Genomic DNA, 2,863 nt, shown 5'->3' on the forward strand with positions numbered 1-2,863 from the left:
TTTTTTTTTCTTTTCTGCCTTTGGCACTTCCGCTTCGTTCGCCCGTGGCTGTCCTCCGCAACGAGAGGGTACCGATAGCGTGAAGGACACGACAAGGAAGAAGCGAAAAAAAGAAAAGAAATCAAAGGGTGCCGCTGTCCTTCCCATTGTCGTTGCTGCTGCTGCTGCTGCTTGTGCTGTAGTAGCTGGGTGGCTGGCCGGTTGTTTCTGTCACGCTTCGCCAGCCATGTCTCTGCTGGACGAGTGGCACCGCCTCGTGGAGGAGGTTGCGAGCATCAGCAGCACCGAGCCGCTACCGAAGGACTACATACCCACCGACTTCCTGCCAGGCGGCCGCGAAGTGCCGGAGGCGTTGCTGCAACTCGTCCGCGCAGGTGCCGCCGCCTTCGACGCGGAGTCGCGCACGCTGTTCCGTCCACAAATGACTCCGGAGGAGGGCTGCCACGCAGCGCCGGTCGTCACACGGCACGGTGCCGCTTCGCCGTCCTCCTTCGCCGCGCCGCAGGCTGGGAAGGAGGGGGTGGAGGACACTAACAACACCAACGGCGATGCCAACGGCGATAAACCGCAAACGTCGATGCACGAGGGGCCCAACTTCTTCGAGGCATACAACGCCCACGCGACGGCGACGAAGCGAAATGGTGATAAAGTTTCGCTAGCGGGCATCAACCTCGCCACCGCTGCTGCTAGCAGTGTGCCACGCTCTCTCGGCACAGCCTCCCGTCTCGCATCGGGTTTCCTGCTGCCCGAGTACTACGCCCAGAAGCACCGCCAGCCCGACTTCATCCCCATTATCCTCGTTCCTGCCTCCGTCTCATCGCTGTTGCAGCTCTTCAACATACGCGAGTTCCTCGAGAGGGGCGTCTACGTTGACCCACCGTCGCTTTTCGTGGATGCTAAAACAGGGGCGGTGAATGTGCAGGAGAGCAAGCCCGACGCCGTGATCGTCACCCCAGGCAGCTTCCTCGATGCGGAGAAGTACACCGTAGCATACAAAGTCTTCCGTGTCGTGGATGATCCGAAGCAGGTGAAGAACTGGCAGCACGTGTGTGCGTGCATTGTGGATGGTAACGAGTGGCAATTCCGCGGCTGGTACCCCAATGAGGCGACACCGGTGCCAGTGAGCGAGCTGTTCCAGCGTGTGTGCGGCTTCCTGCCGTACCTTGAGGAGGACAAGCTGCCCAGCGCGCTGCAGCAGTGGCACGTGAAGCCGCTACCGCTCACGCGCCGCGTTGTGAAGGCCCACGCGCACATTCTGCAGGCGTCCGTCTTCTGGGAGCATCTGTACACGTTCCTGGAGACACACCCATTTTTCAAGTTGTACACGGTCCCGCTCGATTAACAGAAGGTGCTACTACTACTACTACTACTGCTGCTTCTGCGGTGCTTGCTGTTGTAGCACATAAATGAACGAGATACGCAGAGAGTAGGCCTCGTGTCAGTCGGTGGGGTGTAATAAAGGGGAGGAGGGAGGAAGGACGGAAGAAAACCAAAAAAAAAAAAGGAAAGCATGGCGTCTCTAGCCAACGTGATGAAGGAGTAGTGTTAGCCGTGGCCAGAGGCCCGTAGGACTGCTCCTATTTTTGTTGCACACCACCCCCGCTTTGTTATTTATTCCTCTCGTGTGTAATATTTGTTTGTTCTCCCGTTTGCTTGCTTGCTTGTGTGCGTGTGTGTGCGTCTTAGGTCTGCATAAAACACTAACGCGAAGTACGAACGCGGCACCGGTACGAGCCAGCGCATTCACCTTCCTCCGGGTCTTGAGCGCACACGGGTGATTACACACACGCACATACATATATATATATTCATATACGTACAGAGACATCCTTACAGAAGCAGCAGCGAGGGCAACAGCATGCTTCGTCGTGTAGCTCGGCACACCTCATTCATCGCGGGCTGCCAGTCGCGGCACACCACGATCCTGGCTGTGCGGAAGGGCGACACGGTTGTGCTCATGGGTGACCGCCAGGTGACGCTCGGTGAGCGCATCGTCGCGAAGTCCAGCGCGTGCAAGCTGCGCCGCATCAACGACGACGTCGTCATCGGTTTCGCGGGCAGCACTGCTGACGCCATCGCGTTGATGGAGAAGCTGGAGAACAAGATTGGCGAGTTCCCCGGCCAACTCACCCGCGCCGCGGTGGAGCTGGCTAAGGACTGGCGCACCGACCGCGCGCTGCGCCGGCTGGAGGCGTCGCTGATCGTCTGCGGCCGCGAGGAGACGCTCGAGATCGACGGGCAGGGCAACGTCATCACGCCGGAGGAGGACGGCATCGTGGCCATCGGCTCCGGCGGCACATACGCGAAGGCGGCGGCCCGCGCGCTCATCGACGTGGATGGCTACGACGCGGAGAAGATCGCGCGCAAGGCGATGCGCATCGCAACGGAGATCGACGTCTTCAGCAACGAGAACTGGGACGTGGAGACGCTCACGAAGAAGCCGGCAGCTGCGCCGGCGGGNNAGGACAAATGGGGACACAGAAAAGAAGAAAAAAAAGAGTGGGGAGTGATAGAGAGAGAAAGAGAGAGAGAGAGAGAGAGAGCGCGAGATGAAAGGAAGCGACATGTGCGGAGAAAAAGGAAAGCAGTGGTGGTGATGACGATGATGATGATGATGATGATGGTGCTGGAGTGGTGCGGATGGGAGTGCATAGGGCGCTGGATGGAGGTCACAGCCTGCTGTTGCGAATGGCATGCGGCTCCATGCCGTTCTGTTCGTTCATGGCAGAATTCTCATCTGCGGCGCTTTTTTTTTGCCTTTCTTCCTTCGAGGTCGTCGTTTTTGTTGTTGTTGTCGTCGTCGTCGTTTTCCTTGTTTTTTTTTTTTTTTTCTTTTCAAAGAAAAAAAAAAGAATTGTTCTTT

At 57.8% G+C, this 2,863-nt stretch overlaps 2 protein-coding genes across 2 annotated transcripts; one reads left to right on the forward strand and one right to left on the reverse strand.

The window, feature by feature from the left end:
- Window positions 1-226: 226 nt before the first annotated feature.
- On the forward strand, window positions 227-1,342 carry DQ04_02921070 (parafibromin; the record flags this gene model as incomplete). The annotated part of the gene is made up of 1 exon (XM_009312340.1): window positions 227-1,342. The coding sequence occupies one exon, from the start codon at window positions 227-229 to the stop codon at window positions 1,340-1,342; it is 1,116 nt and encodes a 371-aa protein (XP_009310615.1).
- A 488-nt stretch (window positions 1,343-1,830) lies between these two features.
- Window positions 1,831-2,328, reverse strand: DQ04_02921080 (conserved exported protein of unknown function; the record flags this gene model as incomplete). Its single annotated transcript, XM_009312341.1, has 1 exon — window positions 1,831-2,328. One exon carries the CDS (start codon window positions 2,326-2,328, stop codon window positions 1,831-1,833), a length of 498 nt encoding a protein of 165 aa, XP_009310616.1.
- Window positions 2,329-2,863: the final 535 nt, after the last annotated feature.

The sequence above is a fragment of the Trypanosoma grayi genome (genome assembly GCF_000691245.1).
Source record: "Trypanosoma grayi strain ANR4 Tgr_292_V1, whole genome shotgun sequence".
Lineage (NCBI taxonomy): Eukaryota > Euglenozoa > Kinetoplastea > Trypanosomatida > Trypanosomatidae > Trypanosoma > Trypanosoma grayi.